Here is a 23,964-nt window from a genome sequence, read left to right as displayed (position 1 = left end):
GATCAGTAATACCAATTAATCTATTAAAATATGTATCACTATTCATTATCATCAACATTAATCTTTTAACACATTTTAAATCATTACAGAAGCCTAACGATCTCCATGCACTTTTCTTGGGGATTCCCTTTGGGGCGTGCGGGATGATGGTGACTCCAATATGCTCATTATAAAACATAGGAAATCTGTTTCAAAAGTAAACTGCAAAGTTCCTTCAGCTGGAACAATCCACTACGTTTGAAAGTATCAGAAAGCATACATTTTCATAAGAAATGGGTGTTCCTCTGAGAAAACTGAAAAAGATTATCTGGAATTATTACAGCAAAGGAGAAATTAGAGAGACTTGATCTACTTTGAAGTCGTGTAAGCATATAGGATATTCAAAATTGCATTGCTTAAGAATCAAAGAATATTCCTAGGTATAATATCAATAGGGGTGTTATATACCCTAATGATACCAGATCCTTTTTATCTTGGAAGCTAAGCAGAGTCAGACCTGAAAGCCAACAAATACCAGGTGCTTTAGGCTATATTTCAGATGAAGGAACCAGCAAACACCTCTGAGGGCTCTTCCAGACAAGCCCTATATCCGAGGATCTGATCCCAGGTTTTCTGCCTTGAACTGGAATAAATGAGTCCCCAATGCTGAACCCCACGAACGAGAGAATCGGGGCAAACTTCCCACACAGAAACCCCATGACCAACAGAAAATACTTAAGGCCATCCAGTCCAACTCCCTTCATCAGGGCAAGAAAACGTAATAAAAGCCATCCTGACAAAGAGCCATCCAGCCATAGATATAGATAGTAGGCCTGGGTAACAACGGAAAAATTTGTTTCTAAAATCGATTCGTTTTTTGGGGTTTTTTGCATTTCGATATTTAAAAGAATTCCGAAATTTTCCTTTAAAAAAGTTTGATATTTACGAAATTTCGTTAATATTAACGAATCAATTCGTTAAAATGGCGGACGCGGTTGCGCAACGTGAAAATAATAGTTTTAAATAATAGTTTTAACCTCGGAGAAGGAAAGAGGGGGGAAAGAGAGAGAGAGAGGAGGGGTGAAATCTCTATTCTGGTTTGACAATGCTTCTCAATAATAATAATAATAATAATAATAATAATAATAACAAACCACTTTCTGCCTTCGTGCTTGTAAGGCACAGTCAAAGCACTACTGAAAGATGGCCATCCATTCTTAATAATAATAATAATAATAATAATAATAATAATATAATAAATATAATAAATATAATAGTTTTAATCTGGAGAAGGAAAGAGGGGGGAAAGAGAGAGAGAGAGGAGGGGTGAGATCTCTATTCTGGTTTGACAATGCTTCTCAATAATAATAATAATAATAATAATAATAACAAACCACTTTCTGCCTTCGTGCTTGTAAGGCACAGTCAAAGCACTACTGAAAGATGGCCATCCATTCTTAATAATAATAATAATAATAATAATAATAATAATAATATAATAAATATAATAAATATAATAGTTTTAACCTGGAGAAGGAAAGAGGGGGGAAAGAGAGAGAGAGAGGAGGGGTGAGATCTCTATTCTGGTTTGACAATGCTTCTCAATAATAATAATAATAATAATAATAATAATAACAAACCACTTTCTGCCTTCGTGCTTGTAAGGCATAGTCAAAGCACTACTGAAAGATGGCCATCCATTCTTAGTAATAATAATAATAATAATAATAATAAATATAATAAATATAATAGTTTTAACCTGGAGAAGGAAAGAGGTTAGGCAGGCAACAGGCAGGTCTCTGAGTGCTGCACTGCTGTGTCTCTTTGCCTAATGCACGCAGGCCAGAGTGAGGAACGAGGTGAGGTGACGACAGGAGGAGAGGAGAATTTGATCCACTTAAGCAGAGGCCAGGGACCCGGAAGTGGGTAAATGCCGACCGCTTGCAACCAGGGAGAGGGGAGGGAAACAACTATAAAACTTGCACCAGACATACGGAAATAATAACGAAACAATTACAAAACAATTACGAAATAGCTTTAAAAATTTGTTTCGTTTTTTAGTTGCTCCTGAATGGTTTGTTATCGCTTCGTTATCAAGAAAAATAACGAATTATTAACGAATTACGAAATTAACGAACGAAACCGCCCAGCCCTAATAGATAGATAGATATGATTCACACACACAGAGATAAAGTATCATAGATTTGAAAGGGACCCCTAAAGAAGGACAATGATATGTTGCATGTTCCTGAGTTGGCATACCAGACACTCTCCACATCAACACTGACAAAGAAACAGCAAGAAATACTGTTTACCCACAAGCACAAAGAAATTACATTTATTAGAAACCAACACTTTCTCAATACTTTATTTTCCAGATCAGCAGACTGGGCCACAGCAATGCGTGGCAGGGGACAGCTAGTACATACATACATGCCAAGAAAATGTTAGCAGCCGACACTTGACTTATTTATTTATTTACTAGCTGTGCCCTGCCACGTGTTGCTGTGGCCTTTAGTAGGAGTTTTGAAGTCTCTGCCTGGCCTCTCTTCCTTCCTTCACTCGCCCTCTTTCCCTCTTTCTCTCTCTCACACTCCTTCCTTTCCTCTCTCTCTCTCTCTCTCTCTCTCTGGCATCCCTCCTTCCTCCCCCTTCTTTATGCTTGTGTGTAAACTTGAGTATCTTCTGTTGGTCATGGGGGTTCAGTGTGGCATGTTTGCCCCAATTCTGTCGTTGGTGGGGTTCAGGATGCTCTTTGAGTGTAGGTGAACTCTGAATCCCAGTGACTACAACTCCCAAATGTCAAGGTCTATTTCCCTCAAACTCCATCTGTGTGGATATTTGGGCGTATTGAATGCTTTGGTCCGGATCCATCATTGTGTCTTCAAAGTCGCCCCTTCCCTTCTCCCCACCCCTTCCCTCCCTGAGTCACTCCTTCCCTCCTCCCACCCCCTCCGGAAAAACACGCCCCCTCCCTTCGCCCCACCCCTTTCCTTCCAGGAGTGTCTCAGGGAGGAAAGGGGTGGGGCGAAGGGAGGGGGTGTGTCTTTCCAGTGGGGATGCGGCGCGGCGAGGCTTGGAGTGTGCGGAGCGGGGCTTGGAGGCAGCGTGGGAGGGGTAAGATGAAGGAGGGGGTGGAGGGAAGGGGGCGGGGGAAAGTTGTGTTGTTTGTGTGTGTGTGTGTGTGTGCCGTGGGGAAGTGCGGTGACGTGTTCGCGCTGGGCGGGGCGAGGGAGGGAGGGAAGTGCGTTGGCCGTTCGGCCATGTGTGCACGCGCGCTGGGGACTTTGCGCCAGTGCGCATGCTCAGTTGTTTTGCCATTTTTTCTGTGTGTGGTTGTGTTGTTTTGATTTCTGACTGGATTAGTTTGTACCTAGTGGGTTGTCCTTGGGGCATGGCAATTTTGGTGGAGTTTTGTGGAGGGGTTTTAGAGTTTTGCTTCCCCGTTGGACGCCAGTAGGAAATTTATAGATATAGATTTACTATATTTATATACCATCCCTCTAGGCCCACAGGTGACTCGGGACAATTTACAGTTGGTACCAAGACCATAAAATAACATTTCAATATAATAAAACAGTCGAATAATAAAACAATTACAGAATCAATAAAATCAATAAAAACATGTAACATTAGGGTCTCCTAATTAAAAAACATCATCCAATCACATCATCCAACCATTCTATTTTCTTACCCTGTATTTATAAATGCCTGCTCAAAGACCAAGTTGTTACTCTCTTTTCCCAAATATTAAAAAGGGAGGGGCTGATCTGATGTCCTTAGGGAGGGCATTCCATAGCTGAGGGGGCACCACTGAGAAGGCCCTGTCTCTTGTCCCCACCAACCATGCTTGTGAAAAAGGTGAGACCGAGAGCAAGGCCTCCCCAGATGATCTTAAAGTTCTGGCAGGTTCATTAGGAGAGATGCGTTCGGACAGGTAAGTTGGGCCAGAACCTTCTATTTTCTTTTTCTTACCAACTATTTGGAAGGGACACAATTCTGTGTGGAACTACTTATGATCTATGTGAAAATATATTTGGGATACTCTATAACACATCCTTCATGTAGCACCCAAATTATCTTAATTTGGCAGGGACAGTCCCGGTGAATCCCGTGTCATCCCAATTTTCCATCTGCTTTCAAGATGTCCTGTTTTCTATTTCCTCCTACCATTTTCCATCTTTATTTCCAGCTTACATAAATTGTTGCAAATTGTATTTAAAGTTAAAAAATACATCGTTTGTACTTAGTTAAGTCAGCAGAGAGGAGAGGAGAAGTTCAAATCAACCTTTCCACTGGGGCCACAGTGGTGCAATGGGTTAAACTCTTGTGCTGCTGAACTGCTGACTTGAAGGTTGGCAGTTCGTATCTGTGAGATGGGGTGAGCTTCTGCTGTCAGCTCTAGCTCCTGCCAAACTAGCAGTTTGAAAACATGAAAATGTGAGTCGATTAATAGGAACCGCTTTGGTGGGGAAAGGCAAAAATGATGCTACAAGCAGTCATGCATGCTGAACAATGAGGAGGTGTCTATGGACGCAGGCTCCTTGGCTTGGAAATGGAGAAAGAGCACCTCCTACAGAGCCAGTGATAAGCACTGCCTCCAGAAGCCAAGAATGAAAGAAGTCGTTGCCTTTGTCTGTGTTTTATCATCTCATTGTATGTTATTGTAATAAGGCATTGAATGTTTGCCTGAGTTTGCTTATATACTGTAATCCGCTCTGAGTCCCCTTGGGAAGAAGGGCAGAATATAAATAATGTGTTATTATTATATTTTATTATTATTTCATTAGGTTCAGGCAAAAGCAATCTGCTACTGCCTCTTATATCTTGTAAGGTCTTCCTCATTAATCACTTTTCACATCATGAACACAACCTGATGTTGGGTAAACATGACTTTTAGCTTTCATCTATGAGAAACAAGAAGATATGCTTCCATGCACAATTTACTCCCCGAATGAGCCGAACTACAACTTCTTGCCTTCAGTAATATTTAGGGAAAGAGAAGGAAGAACCCAAATTCTAGAATCATATATATGAATATATATGGCTTTCCAAAAACTACTTTGTATGGTTTTTCAAAATTAACTTACAAAGCCATTTATAGAATCAGAACATAACAATATAATTATAAAAGCAATAAAATATAACAGGAGAACAAACGGCTAAAATGAGAACCAGTTGCACAGCTGGCTATATAAGAGCAGCCTTGATGTCTATACAAAATGATGAGCTTTCTTTTTCTTTTGGAAACTGGCCAGGACTGGGGTGGTAATGAAAAGCATTAAGGTAGTTCTCATTAAGGTAGTCAACTTTTCCCTTGATTACAACACTTAAAATTGCAGGTAGGGACTCAACATAATATTAGAGAGCCGGTATAGCAATTTAAGTGCTGAACTCCAATTCCAGAGACCAGGATTCGATTCCTTAGAATTTTCCCTGAGGGATGGAGAAAGGAAGCCATGGCAGTTGTCTTAATGTGAAACTTCTCAAACACAATGTGATGGCACCTACATTTAACTGAACGCGGATGACAATGTGAACTACTAACATATTTGTAAATTGTGACAAAATGAAAAATTGAGGAAGTTTTGTCCTTGCTGGGCAACATGATAATGTTTTAAAGTCATTTTGTGTTTTCCCCTCCCCCATTTCTTTTTGAGTGAATATAAAATTTTATTTACATACATTAACAGCTTATACCATCTCCATATGACTTTGTACACATTTTCTTTTAATCTTATTGACAAATTCTTAACCATTCTCCACTTTAATACCCTTTTCCAGTCAAGATCCATCAGAAGCCCTAGATCTCCTTCCTATGCCTTTTCAAACAACTTCAGCCCTATTTCCTTACCTATTAATCCATTTTATTGCCTATAGCAGGGAAAACCAGCTGATTCCTAATCCAGCTAAAACACAGACATGTGCTTTTCACCTTAAGAACAGACAAGCATCCTGAGCTATGAGGATTACCTGGGAAGGAATCCCACTGGAACATTGCAGCGCACCCAAATACCTGGGAGTCACTCTGGACCATGCTCTGACCTACAAGAAGCACTGCCTGAATATCAAGCAAAAAGTGGGCGCTAGAAACAATATCATACAAAAGCTGACTGGCACAACTTGGGGATCACAACCAGATACAGAGAACATATCTGCCCTTTCACTTTGCTACTCTGGCACACAGGCCCAGTATGGAAAACATGTCACCACGCTAAAACAGTGGATGAGACATGCTGCATTATCATAGGATGTCTACACCCAACACCACTGGACAAATTATACTGTTTAGTTGGTATTGTACCACCTGACATCTGCTGGGAAGTAGCAGCCAATAATGAAAGGGCCAAGGCAGCGACATTTCCCGCCCATTCCCTGTTTGGGTATCAGCCTGCATGCCAATACCTTAAAGTAAGAAATAGTTTTCTAAGATCTACAGAGATATTCACAGGAACACCTCAGCAAGTAAGAATCCAAAAGTGGCAGGCTAAAACCCAGAAACTTGGTCAGTGGCTGAGAGTGGATGAGGAACTCCCCCTGGGCACACTGAAGACTTGGTGACTTGGAAGGTGCTGAACAGACTGCGCTCTGGCACCATGAGATATAGAGCCAACCTTAAGAAATGGGGCCACAAAGTGGAGTCCATGACATGCGAGTGTGGAGAAGAGCAAACCACAGACCACCTATTACAATGCAGCCTGAACCTTGTCGCATGCACAATAGAGGACCTTCTTATAACAACACAAGAGGTTCTCCAAGTGGACAGCTACTAGTCAAAGGACATTTAGTATAATGCCAAGTTTTTTAAACTTTGAATTTTTAAAATACATGATAAATAAATAATCCATTATATATATTTCCCATTTCTAAACTTTTTTCTTTTTGCAAAGAAAGTCACATTTTTACACAAAGGAAACTTTTGTGAAATTTTTGGAAACAAATTCCTGAAATACGAAAAACTTCACAACAATTAACCTTTCACCATGGGATATTTCAACATATTGTGACACTCTTTCTCATCAAGGAAAGGAAATATTATTTGCAATCCTGGCACAGATGGCAGAGCGCACATGAATATTTTTTTGGGAGACACAAAGGAATATTTTTTAAAGAAAGGGAAGGTGATCTGCATATGCTCATGGATAATTTGCCTTTGCCAGAATAGTTTTTTTTCAACTGGATCCTCTGAATGCAGTGTCTTCAGATTACAGAAATGGCTTCTTTAACAATCGGATTGCTTTTAGACTGAAACAGCTGAGAACACATTTTGCAGCTGCCAGAACACAGTTGAAATGGATTAAATATTATCTCAGTTCTGTTAGTGCTTTCCATTATTGCTTTGATGTTCACATGTTCATACCATTTTACAATGCGGATTTTTTTCCCCAAAGACGTCTATTATTCTTGAAGCCATTTTTGCTGAAATTCTGCAAACATCCTTTGAAACCAGGACACACTCCACCGAAATGGTTCCGTCATTCATTTTAATAAGCCTCATGTTCTCAGATTAAGAACGTGGGTATGGGAAAGAGAAACCCTCCAGCTAGGGTTATACCAGGATCTGTAACAGCTTTTGGATAGAAACCAAGAAGGAGAAAAGAAGAAAGGAGGCGGCGGAGAGCAGGCAGAGAAAGAAATCTTCTTTTATGTCTGTCTAGACACTGCTTCTCCAGGAATAAACCTGGCATCTGGTTTTTGCCTCCCAAGGCTATTGTGGAAAGGTGATCATTAGGCTACGGCAGAAACTGGGCATGTGCCAACCGTACTTCAGAGTCAAACCTCTCTCACACCAGCAGCTTTCCTCACTCTCTTTCCCAAACTGTTGCAAAATGGATTTGGGGAAAATAATGAGACAAGCAAGTGTAGAATTGGCTAATAAAGCAAATCGTATTCAGCAATTCACCTTCATCATTTTTGGTGCAAAGCCTGTGTGATAACCGAAGTTGGGATATAATGTTCTCAATAGCTCTGTAAAATCAAGCATCCATCACTTTGCTGCTATATAAGGAAGATAGATGGAGATCTACTGGTACAACTCTGGGCTGCTAGCAGTAGATCAATATATTTTCTGACTTCCAGCAGTCAGAGTCACTGGTCAAGTGGATAAGGCATCATACATGGAGCTGCGGGTTATGGTTTCAAGTGTCACTTGGGTGTCTGTTGATTATGGAAAGAGCGGAAATTGAGTGATAAAGCATGTCTATCAGGTGAATTAGGGTCACAGGCTCAACTTCTGTCTGAAGTCCTTGGCGAGCCTTTGGGTGCATACGCATGTCAAAATTAATGCATATGGACCCCACTTTAACTGCCCATGATTCAATACTATTGAATCCTGGGAGTTGTAGTTTTGTGAACACTCTTAGCAGAGAATTCTGGCGTTTGTAGTTTAGTGAGCCTGTTAAAGGCTCCTTCCTAAACTACAAACCCCAGAATTCTGCAGGAGGCCACAACCAGATTTTAAGTGGACTTTTGCTCTAGTGTGATGACGCCAATTGTAAAAATACAACTCCCATGATTCTGTAGCATTGAGTCATGGCATTTAAAATTGTGTTAAACTGTATTAATTTGACAGTGTAGACACACACTTTGCTCGCTAGTGTGGACAGTACTTAGCTAGATGGACCAATTCAACTCGTTCTGTATAAACATAACTTTCCAACAGGACCTCCACAGTTTTACAACAGTACTAGTTAGTCTATTGTACTTACCACCTATCTTAGTATTCTTCATCTGTAAAATGGGGATAACGAACTCGTAGGCTTTGAGCTGACTTTGTGCAACACCCCTAGCCCCATGTTACAACAAATGAGATGCAACTGGGTTGTTGTAGGTTATTTCGGGCTATATGGTCATGTTCTAGAGGCATTTCCTCCTGACATTTCGCCTGCATCTATGGCAAGCATCCTCAGAGGTACTGAGGTCTGTTGGAAACTAGAAAAAAGGGGTTTATATATCTGTGGAATGACCAGGGTGGGACAAAGGACTCTTGTCTGTTGGAGTTAGGTGTGAATGTTTCAACTGACTACCTTGATTAGCATTTGATTGCCTGGCAGTGCCTGGAGCAATCTTTTGTTGAGAGGTTATTAGATGTCCTTGTTTGTTTCCTCTCTGTTGTTGTGCTGTTCTAATTTTAGAGTTTTTTAATACTGGTAGCCAGATTTTGTTTATTTTCATGGTTTCTTCCTTTCTGTTGAAATTGTCCACATGCTTGTGGATTTCAATGGCTTCTCTGTGTAGTCTGACATGGTGGTTGTTGGAGTGGTCCAGCATTTCTGTGTTCTCAAATAATATGCTGTGTCCAGGTTGGTTCATCAGATGCTCTGCTATGGCTGACTTCTCTGGTTGAAGTAGTCTGCAGTGCCTTTCATGTTCCTTAATTTGTGTTTGGGCAATGCTCCTTTTGGTGGTCCCTATGTAGACTTGTCCACAGCTGCATAGCACACGGTAGACTCCTACAGAAGTGAGAGGATCCCTCTTGTCCTTTGCTGAACGTAGCATTTGTTGGATTTTCTTGGTGGGTCTGTAGATAGTTGGTATGTTGTGTTTCCTCATCAGCTTCAACAATACAATGAGATGTAAGATTGTATTTTAATATTATACGCATAACTCTTGTACACAGGAGGTATGTAATTGGCTCAACTAATTCCACCCTCCACTCTATTCTCTTGTTACTAGAATGCGGGATTCCTATTATAAACAGACCCCAACCTGCTCATTCCTATATCAGAGAATGGCATTGTTCACACTCAGTGCCATAGCATACAATCAAGACACATCAGAAAGACCAGAGGAAAGCAAAAATATTTCTCCCTGGGAAACTCCTACAATGTGCAGTCTTTGGATTATTGAGTATAGTTAGGAAGTAACAGAATGTATTTATAGCAATATTTAGAAGAAGTTTCTAAGAAAAAAAAGAAAATGTATTGTCGAAAGCTTTCATGACCGGAATCACTGGGTTGTTGTAGGTTTTTTCGGGCTATATGGCCGTGGTCTAGAGGCATTCTCTCCTGACATTTCGCCTGCATCTATGGCAAGCATCCTCAGAGGTAGTGAGGTCTGTTGGAATTATATAAACCCTTTTTCCTAGTTCCAACAGACCTCACTATCTCTGAGGAGGCTTGCCATAGATGCAGGCGAAACGTCAGGAGAGAATGCTTCTAAACCATGGCCATATAGCCCGAAAAAACCTACAACAATAAAAAAAAAAGGAAACAAAGCAAATCCAAACAATTTTAAATCAATATGGAGAATGTTTTCTTTTCACTGGGAATTAAAAGTAAGACAGGAAGTGGAATAATGCCACTCGCAGATAACCACTTTTGGACACTTCATCTTACAAAGATTTACAACTTTTGTATTATGTTCATTTTATTGCATTTTGCTCCATTCCACACTGAATTACAGGTCTAATATCAGAAGAAAAATGGGGCATAAATTTCAAATGAATGAGTGAAAAGAGGGATACATCTGCAGGAGGTCCATAAAACTGATACAAAATTGATAAAAGGTTGAAACAGCTTTTGGTGAGATAGAGAAAAAGTTTAAAAATAAAATGAAACTAAGTGCTGGCCACACTGCCTGGGGATAATAGGTGTCTGAGTATCGGATATCTTCGAAGCCTCAAGCTGGGGAAGATGGACCATAGTGATCCAATTGGACTGAATGGCATACAGTAGAGTCTTGATTATCCAACATAAATGGGCCGGCAGAAGGTTGGATATGCAAAAATGTTGGATAATAAGGAGGGCTTAAGGAAAAGCATATTAAACATCAAATTACGTTATGATTTTACAAATTATGCACCAAAACATCATGTTTTACGATAAATCGACAGAAAAACAGTTCAATACACAATAACGTTATGTAGTATTTACTGTATTTATGAATTTAGGACCAAAACATTGCAATGTATTGAAACAGTTGTGGATCTCGGCAAGAGGCAGACTGCGTTGGATAAAACAGAACGTTGGATGAGCAGAGGTTGAATAAGTGAGACTCTACTGTACTAAGAAATGGCAAAACCAGCCCTGAATTCATGCAAATCAAAATCAAACTTAACAAATTCACACTCACAAACTTTTACTAAAAATTAAACAAGATGGATCAATTATTGTTGGGTCTTCTCAAAGGTGTCATGACTTGGTTGCTGTGAGTTTTCTGGGCTGTATGGCCATGCTCCAGAATGCATGGGAATGTCAGGAGAGAATGCTTCTGGAATATGGCTATACAGCCTGTAAAACTCACAGCAAAACAAACATTGATATTCTTGAAATATAAAAACAGAGCTTCCATATTCAGAGGCAGAATACCCATAGTTTTCAAATGCCTTGAGAGCTGCTGTTCTGGCTTGTCTCCACAAGAAACAAGATGGGACTCTCGATTCAAAACAGAAGGTGCTTTTCTGTTGCCAAGCACACGAGATGCTGCTTTGTTGCAGCATGTCTAAATTAAATGAAAATCTCTCCTTTATTAAATGCTCTACAAATCTACAAGGAATCAAAGTGAGAACAAGCAAACCCCTTGCCACATGCAAAGGCCTCTCTCAGCTGCAGGGATTGGCAGGCAATGAAAGCTAAGCCGTATTGTTGTAATTTTGTCTGCAAACCACAAAAAGCTAATATACAAGTTATTACAATCCAGCTGTACACAGAATGGGGAGCTGCAGGAGAGGTCCCCACACTGCCACACACATTCCCTCCCTTTTGCATAGTATGTGGTACAATACTAAAAAAAAATCGCAATGCCTGTAAAGTCCAAGAATAGAAACTACATTACGCAATTCCTCAGCAAGGGAAGCAACATGCTCTAAATCAGTGGTTCTCAACCTTCCTAATGCCGTGACCCCTTAAGACAGTTCCTCAGGTTGTGATGACCCCCAACCATAACATTATTTTTGTTGCTACTTCAGAATTGTAATTTTGCTTCTGTTATGAATTGTAATGTAAATATCTGATATGCAGGATGTATTTTCCTTCACTGGACAAATTGGGCACAAATACTCAATACACCCAAATTTGAATACTGATGGGGTTGTGGGGGGATTGATTTTGTCATTTGGGAGTTGTAGTTGCTGGGATTTATAGTTCACTTCACAATAAAAGAGCATTCTGAACTCAACCAATTATGGAATTGAACCGAACTTGGCACACAGAACTCCCATAACCAACAGAAAATACTGGAAGGGTGTGGTGGGCATTGACCTTGAGTTTTGGAGTTGTAGGTCGCCTACATCCAGAAAGCACTGTGGACTCAAACAATGATAGATCTGGACCAAAGTTGCCATTAATACTCAATATACCTGAATGTGAACAGTGGTGGAGTTTGGGAAAGTAGACCTTAGCTTTTGGGAGTTGTAGTTGCTGGGATTTATAGTTCACCTACAATATATTTCCATTCTGAACCCCAAAAACAACAGACTTGGGCCAAACTTCCCACACAGAACCCCCATGACCAACAGAAAACACTGCATTTTCTGTTGATCTTTGGTGACTCATCTGACACCCCTTTGTGACCCCCCCCCCGAGGTCCCGACCCCCAGCTGAGAAACACTGCTCTAGATCCTTCCCGAAAATATGGTGATACTTTAAATAATATAATAAACTTTATTTATATTCCACTCTACCTCCCCAAAGGAACTCAGGGTGGATTCCAAATATAAAAGGCAAACATTCAATGCCCAATACAACAACAATACATCCATACTAACAATTTTATACAACCCAACATATAAATTCGAATTATAACTTAACAAACTAAAATTAAATAAAAAGCACAGCCTGTTATAACAGACATAAGACAAAACATCAAACATAGAATGGAAACAATAATTTTCCATTTCCTTGGGGCAAGTTGATTAGTCATTGCTCAAGATATCTATTGAACTGGTGGAGTGAGCAGGGCATGGATTCGGATGGCAATGATTAATCAGAGGTATAATGGTAGTATTACCAACTGCTATTCCTACTCCTCATAAGCCAGTGAGCAAAAGTATGTCTTCAGCTATTTTTCAGGAGCCCCTGATGGCGCAGTGGGTTAAACCCCTGTGCCAAAAGGACTGGAGACCGACAGGTCACAGGTTCAAATCTGGGGAGAGGCGGATAGAGCTCCCTCTATCAGCTCCAGCTCCTCATGCGGGGACATGAGAGAAGCCTCCCACAAGGATGATAAAACATCAAAAATCATCTGGGTGTCCCCTGGGCAACATCCTTGCAGACGGCCAATTCTCTCACAACAGGACGCTCCTGACACGACAAAAAAAAAGCTTTTTTTTAAAAATGGAGAGGGAGGGGGCCATCTTTAACTCCTTAGGAAGAGAGTTCCAGAGGTGGGGGGGGGCAGCCACGGAGGAGGCCCTTTCTCTCATTCCCACCAGCTGTGCTTGGGATGGGGGTGGAACTGAGAGGAGGACCTCCTCCGATGACCGCAGTGTCTGAGTTGGTCTGTAGAGGAAGATGCGGTTTGTCAAATAGTCTGGACCTAAGCCATTTAGGGCTTTAACAGTAAGTATTTTGCTCAGAAGCAGACTGGCAGCCAGTGGAGCTGCTGCAACATGGGAGTGGTTCTGTCCCTGAACGACGCTCCAGTTAGTAACCTGGCTGCTAATCTCTGGACCATTTGAAGCTTCCGAACTATCTTTAAAGGCAGCCCCATGCAGAGAGTGTTGCAGCAGTCCAAATGGGATGTGACTAAGGCATGAACTGCCATAGCTAAGTCAGGCATCTCTGTTTTAAGTGGGGGTACTTTCCCCCACTTAAAATTAGAAGTGTGAAATTATAGCCCTCCAAAAACATACGGGATTCTCATCCGCCAAACAGATGCATGTAACATCAAAGTCTCCCCTATATAGTGATCCCCATGAATTTTGTAGGGCTTTCTTAGGCAAGGAACACTCAGAGATTTGTCATGCTCCTCCTAGCATTTTGCAACTCCCTCTATTGGTTTGCAAAGATGTTCTTGTTTTGACAAGCTTTCAGTCTTCATTAACTTTGATACAACCACATATGATTGGGTGTGGTGTTTGTAATCTGTAATGTGTACTTCATGTGTTTATATTTTAAACATAGTGTTTTGACCAAATGTATGGCTTAATAAAACAACAAAGACTTGGAACGATTACTGAAGAAAGTCAAGGAAGAAAGTGCAAACTCAAGTTTACATAACATTAAGAAATCAAAACATTAAACACCACAGATGGTTTACATGAATTTAAAGTAGGCAATAAAGATATTGAAATAGTTCAAGATTTACTATTGCTCGTCTCAGTCGTAAATCAGAATGGAGACTGCATGAAGAAATCATAAACCACTAGAATTCAGAAGGGCCACCATGAAGGAAATAGAAAAACACACAAAAGTATATCAATGAATACTATACTTAAGATTGTCTATGTTATTGAATTACACATTTATATGAATGGCTGTGAACAGTGAAAAAAGCTGATAGGAAGAAAACCAACTCATATGACAAGTGGTGCTAGAGGAGAGTGGACAAATACATGGGTCTTACAGCAAATCAAGCCTTAATTCTCCTCAGACCAAACTGAAGATATAATACTTTGGACATATTTGGACATATTATTAGGCTCACTAGAAAAGACAGTAAAGCTTGGCAAGGCAGTAGGAAAAGAAGAAGACCACAATATAGATGGATAAATTAAAGCCAGGAAGCCACAGGCATGAATATTCAAGACCTGAGCAGAGGTGCTAAGGACAGGATGACTTGAATCTCTCTCCTTCAAAGATTGCTGAAATCAAAGTCAATTTGGTGGTACTTAACAACAAAGCACACAACTATTCTCATTTTTTTCATGTCAGGAGTGACTTGAGAAACTGCAAGTCGTTTCTGGTGTGAGAGAATTGGCTGTCTGCAAGGACATTGCCCAGATTTGAATGCAATATTCCTGCTTCTTGGCAGGGGGTTGGACTGGATGGCCCATGAGGTCTCTTCCAACTCTTTGATTCTATGATTCTATGATTCTAGGGGACACTTGGATGTTTTATCATTCTCTGGGAGGCTTCTCTCATGTCACCACATGAGAAGCTGGAGCTGACAGACAGACACTCACCCCGTTCCCCAGATTCAAACCACTGATCTTTTGGTCAGCAGTCCTGCCAGCCCAAGGGTTTAACCCATTGTGCCACTGTGGGCGCCAACTATTCTCCCTCACATGACTAAAGATTTACATGGATGTCATGTTTAATTCATATAGCCTCCACTCTATTAGAGACTCCAGCACAGCCACAATTACAGTGTTTAGAATGTATGCAAGGCCTTGTTGAAACTGCATTCACATGCACATTTCCTTGTTAAGTACATCTCACTGAACCTAAAGACACAATTTACTTCTATGGATACACTCACAGGGCTACAAAGCATGTCTTTCTGCAGGGAGCTGACATCACAACAGCACTTACCTCTGGAATAATCTTGATGTGGAAGAGTATATTCTGAAAGTAGTAACCATCACTGGCTTGCAGGAGAACTATGTCTTCTAAACTGTTGGCTCCATCATGGATGTAATGCACTAGGCCTTCAGCAAGGTCACTCAGTTGGAAAGTATGCATCACTGATGGCGTCTCCCCAGAAAGCTTGGCTATCCGACCATGATGCGGAGGATCTAAAATGGCCACCGTCACATCCTGGGGGTTATCATCATCTCGAATATCGAGCAAGAGCTTGGTTATGGCTCTACCTTCCCCTTTGCCAAGAGAAAGGACCTCGTTCCGCAGCACATAGGGAGGCTGAAATAGGAAGACACAGGACTCAGTTCTTTTGTTATCAATAGCAATGTATATATTATCAGTCACTACCTCAATTCCATGAGTTGCAAAGTTTGGTAAATACAAATGAGCATGTATTTATGCTTGCTTGGTTTTAATCAATGAGAGAATGGCAGTGGAGAAGGAATGAGTTTGTAAATCCATTGGCTTCAAATGGATTCAAGCTGGAGTGTAAGGAGAGACTTAAGATCGTCAAGAGAATCCCTGCTCTCAATCTCACCATTTTCACAAACGCAGTTGGTGGGGATGAGAGACAGGGCCTTCTCAGCAGTGGCCTCCTGTGAAGGAGCCAGTATATTACTGCTACTAATTGTAAAGGCTTGGCCACTAATTTGCAATGATGCCACCAAATTGTAAGGATGTATAGGTATAACTGTTACATATATGTAGAAAGTTGGTAAAAGGTCACCTCTTTGTGGAGGCTTTTAAATTGATGACACAACCAATAGCTTGTAATGTTGCTTTGGTCTTTCTCTAATATGTAGCATGACTTGACTTGGAAAAAAATGGCAACTTAGGCTTGACTTCAAAAGGAAACTGTAACAAGTTTATTGAGGTACAGAAACATGATGGTTTCAAAGTTTCTCTTCTCTTAGAGGTACAGATCTTTAATGGTTACATTCATAACGGTTCTTAAATAACTCTTAGGAGGTCTAATTCTTCTTAACAAACAGGTCTTAAACTTAGTTCTTTTAAAAAGATGTTTTTTTCTTTAACAGGTTGGTTCAGGCACATGCTTATCCTCCCTTTATGATGGTTCTGTTACAATAAAGATGCTTATCAAAGTTTCCTCTTTTCCACAACAGTTATTTTTAATACAAATAAGTCACTCGACTAATCTAAATTATATTGGCTCAAAGCCAAACCCTTCCTGATTCTTAATATCAAAGAATCAGTCTTCCTCTGTAGTTCTTTAACTACAGGATTCCCACTGGTTTTCCACACACAACAGAACTAACCACCTCTGTAGTTCACCGACCACAGACTATTTCCCTGATTCTCCTACTAGAGAATCAGTCTTCTCTGTAGCTCTCCGACTACAGAATATTTCCCTGATTCTCCTACTAGAGAATCAGTCTTCTCTGTAGCTCTATGCAATACTATATACTTACCCTTACAAACACTTATCTATAACAATACATAACTGTAGGAAAAAATGTACACTTCATCACACCCCCCATATCAGTGGAACTCTCTCCCTAAAGGTTGGCCACCTCCCTCCTGTCCTTTAGAAGACAACTGATGACTTGGCTTTGGGACCAGGCGTTTGATTAGTGGACAGCGGCAATTGGCAACAAAACTTAGGATACCTGTGACATTGGATTTACCCTGATTTGTACTTAGTTTTAATTGGCATGTTTAATTTATTGTTTAATGAAATTGTATAATGTTTTTAATGATTTTTACTGTTTTAAATGTGATTTTTGACTGTTTATATGCTGATAGCATCATATGGGGGGAGAAGGGCAGAGGCGGCCCTAGGTAATTTTCAACGGTAAGCAAACAGTATTTTGCCCCCCCCCCCCCCCAAACCAATCACTGATATATATTTTCAGTTCGTCGTGGGAGTTCTGTGTGCCATATTTGGTTCAATTCCATCATTGGTGGAGTTCAGAATACTCTTTGATTGTAGGTAACTACAACTCGCATATGTCAAGGTCTATTTTCCTCCAAGAGCGCCTCAAGAGTGCCCCTGGGCAAAATCAACTCTACTGCAAATGCTTATTTTGCGTAATGGGTTGAGCCGCCCCTGGAGAAGGGTGGGGTAGAAATGCATTAAATAAATAAATATGAAGGAAGGAGTGAGATCAGCTTATGCATACAACAAGCTGAGCTGGAACTGGAAGGTATAAAAAAGACAACATAATTTCAGATGCAGATCAGGAGTTGCACTTTTGAAGGCTTCCCTACAGAAAAACAAAAAGTGCATCGGAGCAAGGAGGGAGATTTTCTTAAATAAATGGGTTAGCTAATCCTCCGCACCAATGCAGCATCCTAAATGAAGGGTTAAGCTGTTGCTTAAAGGACTTCTTTTTCCAATAAAATAAAATAAAATATGGGTCAAGTTAACATTCTACTATGCCAGTTTAGGAGAAAAGCATTTGAAATGAAGGAAAGCAGGAACACGAGAAGGGGAAGAATTACACAAGTCTTTCACATTTTATACTTTAAACAGTTCTGATGCATGAACAAAGAATATTAATGCTGCTGTCATGTCGAGTTCAGTCCTAAGAAACTAAATACAAGAGGAAAGGGGAAGGAAGGAGAAATAAAGAAAAGTGAAGGACAAAGGGAGTTTTGAAGAGCTCTTACATGAGCAAAGCATCTAAATACAGGGCCAGCCCTATCAGCTGCTTCTGGAGACACATCTTGGATGTGTTGAAAATGGCTAGCTATTTTTCTTGATGCACACATTTACCGGCATTCCATGCAGTCATGCCGGCCACATGACCTTGGGGGTGTCTACAGACAACATAGAATCATAGAATCAAAGAGTTGGAAGAGACCTCATGGGCCATCCAGTCCAACCCCATTCTGCCAAGAAGCAGGAATATTGAATTCAAATCACCCCTGACAGATGGCCATCCAGCCTCTGTTTAAAAGCTTCCAAAGAAGGAGCCTCCACCACACTCCGGGGCAGAGAGTTCCACTGCTGAACAGCTCTCACAGTCAGGAAGTTCTTCCTCATGTTCAGATGGAATCTCCTCTCTTGTAGTTTGAAACCATTGTTCCGCGTCCTAGTCTCCAAGGAAGCAGAAAACAAGCTTGCTCCCTCTTCCCTGTGGCTTCCTCTCACATATTTATACATGGCTATCATATCCCCTCTCAGCCTTCTCTTCTTCAGGCTAAACATGCCCAGCTCCTTAAGCCGCTCCTCATAGGGCTTGTTCTCCAGATCTTTTATCATTTTAGTCGCTCTGATAAAAGAAGGGTTAATGTATTAGTTCTAGAGGGTTTGGTGCTCTGTAAGTGGGAGCTCATGGGTGAAAGCAATTAAGGGTGGAGGTATGCAAGAGATGGGTTGCAGATGGGTGTTTCTGGATATAAGAAGTTAGCCTTGGCATGGATCTTTGGGAGAAAAGTATTTGTTGCATTTTGGTGGTGGAATACTGCTGGTTTTTCCCCCAGGTCTGTTGGATTTTCGGTGTCCTGACCTGTCTCCTGTAATCTTGGAATCCTGGAACCTTGAATCTTTGGACTGGCTTTTGACTATGGTATAGACTCTTGATCCCTGGACTCTGTTATTGAACTCTCTGTATTTGACCGTTGGACTGGACCCTTTTGACTATGAACTTATTTTTGCTATCAGTTTTTGTTTATTCTGTAGCTGAGTGCTATCTTTGTGTTTTATATTTTGGACTATAAAAACATCCAGCAAGTAAGTGCTGTTTTAATTAAACTGTTTGTTAAAACTGGGAGTTTTGATTCGTCTCTATCTAAACAAGGTAGAGCCCTAGCAACATGACACTGGCCTCTCAGGTGGCCTCTCAACCAAGGGGAGGGCTGTTTCTGAGACTCAAAGCAGGGAGGGGAGAAAAGGTGTGCTTGGAGCATGGAAGCATGGTGCACATGTGCAGGGTGAGGGTGAGCGTGCGAGGCTGGAGGGAGGCTTGAGCCAGCATGTCTGTTCAAGGCATGGGGGTTCTGTGTGAGAAGTTTGACCCAATTATATCATTGGTGGGGTTCAGAATGCTCTTTGATTGTAGGTGAACTATAAATCCCAGTAACTACGACTCCCAAATGACAAAATCCACCCTCCTAACCCCACCAATATTCAAATTCGGATATATCGGGTTATTGTGCCAAATTTGGTCCAGTGAATGAAAATACATCCTGCATATCAGGTGTTTACATTACAATTCATAACAGTAGCAGAATTATAATTATGAAGTAGCAATGAAAATAATGCTATGGTTGGGGGTCACCACAACATGAGCAATTGTATTAAGGGGTTGCGGCATCAGGAAGGTTGAGAAAGACTGCTATAAATCATCACATTGGGAAGGTTTAAGAGTATCTCAAATACAATATATCTAATCAGCTTTCCATTGACAAAAGAATGCATTATACTCAATCAGACCACTGTTCACATAGCTCAGTAATATAGTTATGTATGCAGGGATCATACAAACCTGCTTTATACCGATCTAGATGATTAGTCCATCTAAACCAGCAGCAGCTTTCCAGTGTCTCTGACAGTAGCTTTTCCTACGACCTGTCATGTGAACACTGAATCGGAGCTGCCAGGGATTGAATTTGGCACCTCAAATGAATTGTTATTCATAATTCATTTAAGAATCTTTCCCTTTGGGATGGAGGAGGGAGAATCTATCTATATAACTTGCCTCCATGGAGACAATATTGAAAGCCATCTGGATCTAAAGGCATCACTATGAGAACATCTACTCTGTAGCATGAATGGAGCCTGACACCACTTTGTCATGGCTTAATGCTATGGAATAATTGGAGTTGTAGTTTCACAAGGTCTTTAGTCTTCTTTGCTAGGGAGGGCTAGTACCTCACCAAACTACAGCTCTCAGGATTCCACAGAATTGAGCCATGGAAGTTAAAGCGAACTGCATTAATTCAATAGTGTATATGCACCCTATGGAAAGGGATTGTTTTCCTTCAGGCGCCATAATGGCATAGGTCAGTAATGGAAATTTACAAGGAATGCAACTGAAGGCCAGATTATCCACCATTCAGTTGATACAATGAAGCCCCCAGTGAGCACGGGGAGAGCACGGGTGAGCTCCACCTGTCACCTCCAGCTCCCCATGTTGGGACATGAGAGAAGCCTCCCACAAGGCTGGTAAAACATCAAAAACATCCAGGCGTCCCCTAGGCAATGTCCTTGCAGACAGCCAATTTTCTCACACCAGAAGTGACTTGCAGCTTCTCAAGTCGCTGTTGACACACACACAAAAATATTGATACAATTGCTCCAGGCCTCTTGCTGGCCAGGTGTAGTTAACCTTCTCTTCTTCTGAATTTCCTGACATCTATATTTTGAGTCTTGCTTGAGTAACTGAGCCAAATGGTATGGAGTCAGGCTATTAGTCTTACTGAAGTTGCAAGATTGGAAATGGATTCTCCTGTAAAGATTTTGGTGTGAGCTCTTGCTGCTGCCCATTGTTACTTGAATTTATTGGTTTAATTAATTTCTTTGTGCAGAACTTTGGAGCCTCTCTTGGACTCCCATGCTGTTGACCTATCCTTGTCTTTACTATTCAACCTGATGCCAGGTCAGATATACTGAAGAGGCACAGGAAGCTTTCACATACACAGTGAGATCATCACACGTTGTTTGTCAGGCTTAGCTCAAAGTGTTGGTTTTAAATTCCAAAGCCATAAAAGGCTTCAGGGCTAATTATTTAAAGGGACTCCCTCTCTCCCTATAAACCTCTCTAGCTGTTATGATCAGGAGCAGCCCTTTTCAGAGCACCATCACTCAAGGAAAACCACTCAATTAGCAAAAGTCAAAGAGATGTAACCTGTATCTCTCTTGGGGAGAGATTTCCACTTCAAGTAAGACTGAATTATTTCACTCGTTTTCCCTCTGCTCAGTGGGCATGAGAGGATTTTTTGCCGTACTTTAGGACTCTGTTGGAGAAAATTCTTTGTGGCAAATATACATGTACATTATCCTGAGCAGAAAACCAACCAGGGCATCAGTGTTTCTCAACTTGGGGGTCAGGACCCCTGAGAGGGTTGTGAGGGGGTGTCAGAGGGGTCGCCAAAGACCATTAGAAAACACAATATGTGGGATGTTTGGCCCTGTTCCATCACTGGTGGGGTTCAGAATACTCTTTGTAGTTCAGCAACTACAACTCCCAAATGTCAAGATCTATTTCCCCCAGACTCGACTGGTGTTTACATTTGGACATGTTGAGGATTCGTGCCAAGTTAGGTCCCGATCCGTCATTGTTTGAATCCACAGTGCTGTCTGGATGTAGGTGACCTACAACTCCAAAACTCAAAGTCAATGCCAACCAAACCCTTCCAGTATTTTCAGTTGTTCATGGGAGTTCTGTATGCCAAGTTTGGCTCAATTGCATCATTGGTGGAGTTCACAATGCTCTTTGATTGTAGGTGAACTATAAATCACAGCAACTAAAACTCCCACATGTCAAGGTCTATTTCCCCCAAACCCCACCAGTGCTCAAATTTGAGCATATTGAATATCTGTGCCAAATTTGATTTAGATATATCATTGTTTGAGTCCACAGTGCTCTCTGGATGTACGTGAACTATAACTCCAAAACTCTAGCTCAATGCCCATCAAATCCTTCCAGTATTTCTGTTGTTGGACATGGGAGTTCAGTGTGCCAAGTTTGGTTCAGTTCCATCATTGGTGGAGTTCAGAATGCTCTTTGATTGTAGGTGAACTATCAATCCCAGCAACTACAACTCCCAAATGACAAACTCAGTCCCCCCACCAGTATTCAAATTAGGGTGTATCGGGTATTGGAGCCAAATTTGGTCCAATGAATGAAAATACATCCTGCATATCAGATATTTACATTATGATTAATTACAGTAGCAAAATTACAGTTATGAAGTAGCAACGAAATAATTTTATGGTTGGGGGTCACCACAACACGTAAAACTGTATTAAGGGGTTGCGGCATTAGGAAGGTTGAGAAACACTGCAGTACTTTGAACAAAATACACTGATTTCTGCACAATAATAATAATAATAATAATAATAATAATAATAATAAAGAACTCATGCTGGAAAACTACATATAGATTGTGTTGTTGTAGGTTTTTTTGGGCTATAACGCCATGTTCTAGAGGCATTTTCTCCTGACATTTCGCCTGCATCTATGGCAAGCATCCTCAGAGGTAGTCACTACCTCTGAGGATGCTTGCCATAGATGCAGGCGAAACGTCAGGAGAAAATGCCTCTAGAACATGGCCATATAGCCCGAAAAAACCTACAACAACCCAGTGATTCTGGTCATGAAAGCCTTCGACAATACATATAGATTTTCTGTGCGGGAATCCATGGGTTGGTTTTTGACTCAAATGTCTAAACTTATACATGGGCATAAAGGAGAAATATCTATCAAATGAGATAATTAAAGAAAGTAGGAACCATGCTTCCTGTGCACTGGCTGATGTATCTGTCTGCTCAACTAGAGAAAGCAAGTCAGCCATTCAAGGTCTCACTTCAGGCGTAGGCAGGCAATTCTCAGCATGTGTTACACTAGAAATAACACGACAAAGGAGACATGCAGAGGTTATTGATAATGACTAGGGAAGAACTACTGCACACGTATTTTCCAAAGGGAAAGGAAGCAGCTTAATATAGAAGCATGGAATTGGACCTGAAGGGAAGGAAAGCAGTGGTGTGTTAAGCAGGCAGGATATTATAAAAAATATAGAGGAGAGATGCAGAAGAAAGGCAGTAATGTAATTATTCCCTTTCCTTTAATAACAGACAGAATAAAGTTACATTACAATTATAATATGATGAGTGATTTTGAGTTTGTTTGTTTTTTTTCATGCCAGTAGCAACTTGAGAAACTGCTAGTCACTTCTGGTGTGAGAGAATTGGCTGTCTGCAAGGACGTTGCCCAGGGGACGCCCGGATGTTTGATGTTTAACCATCCTTGTAGGGTGGAGTCCGCGGTAGCGCAATGGGTTAAATCCTTGTGCCAGCAGTACTGCTGACCCAAAGGTCAGTGGTTTGAATCCGGGGAGAGCAGGTTGAGCTCTTTCTATCAGCTCCAGCTCCCCATGCAGGGACATGAGAGAAGCCTCCCACAAGGATGGTAAAAACATCTGGGTGTCCCCCGAGCAACGTCCTTGCAGACAGCCAATTCTTTCAAACCAGAAGCAACTCGCAGTTTCTCAAGTCACTCCTGACCTGTGGAAGGTTTCTCTCATGTCTCCAAATGGAGAACTGGAGCTGACAGAGGGAGCTCAACCCACTCGCCCCAGATTTGAACCTGGGGAGAGCAGGTTGAGCTCTTTCTATCAGCTCCAGTTCCCAATGCGGGGACATGAGAGAAGCCTCCCACAAGGATGGTAAAACATCAAACATCCGGGTGTCCCCTGAGCAACGTTCTTGCAGACAGCCAATTCTCTCACACCAGAAGCAACTTGCAGTTTCTCAAGTCTCTCCTGACATGAAAAAAATTCTTGTGGGAGGTTTCTCTCATGTCCCCACATGGAGAACTGGAACTGACAGAGGGAG

The 23,964-nt window shown here is 41.2% G+C and overlaps 1 protein-coding gene across 1 annotated transcript in view; it reads right to left on the bottom strand.

Annotated features, from left to right (window-relative positions):
• The window catches only part of FRAS1 (Fraser extracellular matrix complex subunit 1), a 447,582-nt gene that overhangs the window by 118,063 nt on the left and 305,555 nt on the right, over window positions 1-23,964 (bottom strand). Inside the window, exon 28 of the mRNA XM_067468571.1 lies at window positions 15,393-15,719. Within this exon, the coding sequence (XP_067324672.1) occupies window positions 15,393-15,719 (327 nt within the window). The remainder of the gene's footprint in view (window positions 1-15,392; window positions 15,720-23,964) is intronic.

The sequence above is a fragment of the Anolis sagrei genome, chromosome 5, assembly GCF_037176765.1.
Source record: "Anolis sagrei isolate rAnoSag1 chromosome 5, rAnoSag1.mat, whole genome shotgun sequence".
Classification (NCBI taxonomy): domain Eukaryota; kingdom Metazoa; phylum Chordata; class Lepidosauria; order Squamata; family Dactyloidae; genus Anolis; species Anolis sagrei.
Note: the sequence above shows the minus strand (reverse complement) of the source record. Positions and strands in the feature narration are given on the sequence as shown.